Here is a 1,725-nt window from a genome sequence, read left to right as displayed (position 1 = left end):
TTTTTTATGATTAAATGGAGTAATAAAGACAATGTAGTTTATTTTATTAATAGCAAATCAATGTAAAAATATATTTCCTGCATAATCAGACCTGATCTAAAGCCCAGTGAGTTCAATGATACTTACCTATTGCATGCATTATGCTTTGGATCAGGGTCTTAATGCTTAAGAGATGGTGCATAAAAAACTAAGCAGGCTTCACAAAATGGGAAATTATATGGAATTCCATGCAAATATATGTATTTTCCAAGTGTTTAAATTATAGAAGTGCAACTAAATTATCATTTTAGGCAAGTGATCTTAATCCTGGCACTTCACAAGAGGCAATGCAAATTCTCTTATAAGTTGTACCTCTTCATGCCAGTAAGTTTATACATTGAGTGTTATTTTCTCTATTTTTAATAATGATACTAATTATAATTAAACTAACCTGAAATGGTTGTCTTATAGACTTAACATGCTAGCAACTGGCTTTAGAAAAATATTCAATGTATGTAGTATAACGAAAAGAGAATATTTATGGGAATTTTTTAGTATATTTAACTTAAAAAAGAAAATACGTTTTTTTTGTTTTTTTGTTTTTAATCACAGTACCATCAACTATATCACAATGTGTTCATGAAGTATGTAAATGGTCACAGTGGTATGATGTGACTTATCCAGACACTGGAGAAAATGATGAAGACTTTGATACATTTGATAACTTAAGAGCTGAAGGTTACAAAATCTGCAAAGCTCCAAAGGATGTCGAATGCAGAGCAAAGGAATATCCAAACACACCATTAAATGAAATTGGGCAAAAAGTAGAATGCAATACAACAGCAGGTCTTATATGTTATAACAAGGACCAATATCCAATGAAGTGTGACAATTATCAGATCAAAATCTACTGCTGTACTTTTGTACCATGTGAATACAAAACTCCAACTACAATAAACCCAACTGAAACAGCAACTACTGTCGCAGAAACTATTCCTCCAGAAACCACTACAACTTTTATACATTCCACAGCTACAGCACAACCTACCTCCACAAAATATAAAACAACAACACTATCAACGAGTACCATGACAACCACAAGTCTTTCAACAACTTCAGTCCCAGAACCAATCACCATGACAAGCTCCATTCTACCAACCACAGGTGCAAAACCTATAACCACTATTTCTTCAACAATTGCTCCTTGCACAAAGGAAATCTGTAAATGGTCACAGTGGTACAACACACATTATCCAATGTATGGAATCAATGATGGAGACTTTGACACGTTAAAAAACATAAAAGCAAAAGGATATTCTATTTGTGAAACACCAAAGAATGTTAAATGCAGAGCACTAAGGTTCCCCAATACAAGTTTGAAAGATTTAAACCAAAATGTTACATGCAGCAAAACCGAAGGCTTAATCTGCTATAACAGAGATCAATTCCCACACATATGCTTAGACTATGAAATACAAATTGAATGCTGTAAAAATGAAAGCATACCATGCCAAACAACTCTACAAACAAAACCAGTTGTAATACGTACATGGACAACAACAGTTCCCATAAAAGAGCAGGTTAATGGAACACAAACAACCACAACTGCTACAACCATGCCAACCAGCACAAAGACCACTATTTCCACCCAGAGCACAACGCATACTCTCCCTCACACCTCCACGACTGTCACAACTGCCATCCAGTCCACCACCCATTTGTCTACACAACCCACCCACTCCAAAA

General features: G+C 34.8%; 1 protein-coding gene across 1 annotated transcript in view; it reads left to right on the top strand.

Annotated features, from left to right (window-relative positions):
* The window catches only part of MUC5AC (mucin 5AC, oligomeric mucus/gel-forming), a 61,113-nt gene that overhangs the window by 45,456 nt on the left and 13,932 nt on the right, over positions 1 to 1,725 (top strand). Inside the window, exon 32 of the mRNA XM_019519987.1 lies at positions 592 to 1,720. Within this exon, the coding sequence (XP_019375532.1) occupies positions 592 to 1,720 (1,129 nt within the window). The remainder of the gene's footprint in view (positions 1 to 591; positions 1,721 to 1,725) is intronic.

Source organism: Gavialis gangeticus, unplaced genomic scaffold (assembly GCF_001723915.1).
Source record: "Gavialis gangeticus isolate Ggan-Ray unplaced genomic scaffold, GavGan_comp1, whole genome shotgun sequence".
Classification (NCBI taxonomy): Eukaryota; Metazoa; Chordata; order Crocodylia; family Gavialidae; genus Gavialis; species Gavialis gangeticus.
Note: the sequence above shows the minus strand (reverse complement) of the source record. Positions and strands in the feature narration are given on the sequence as shown.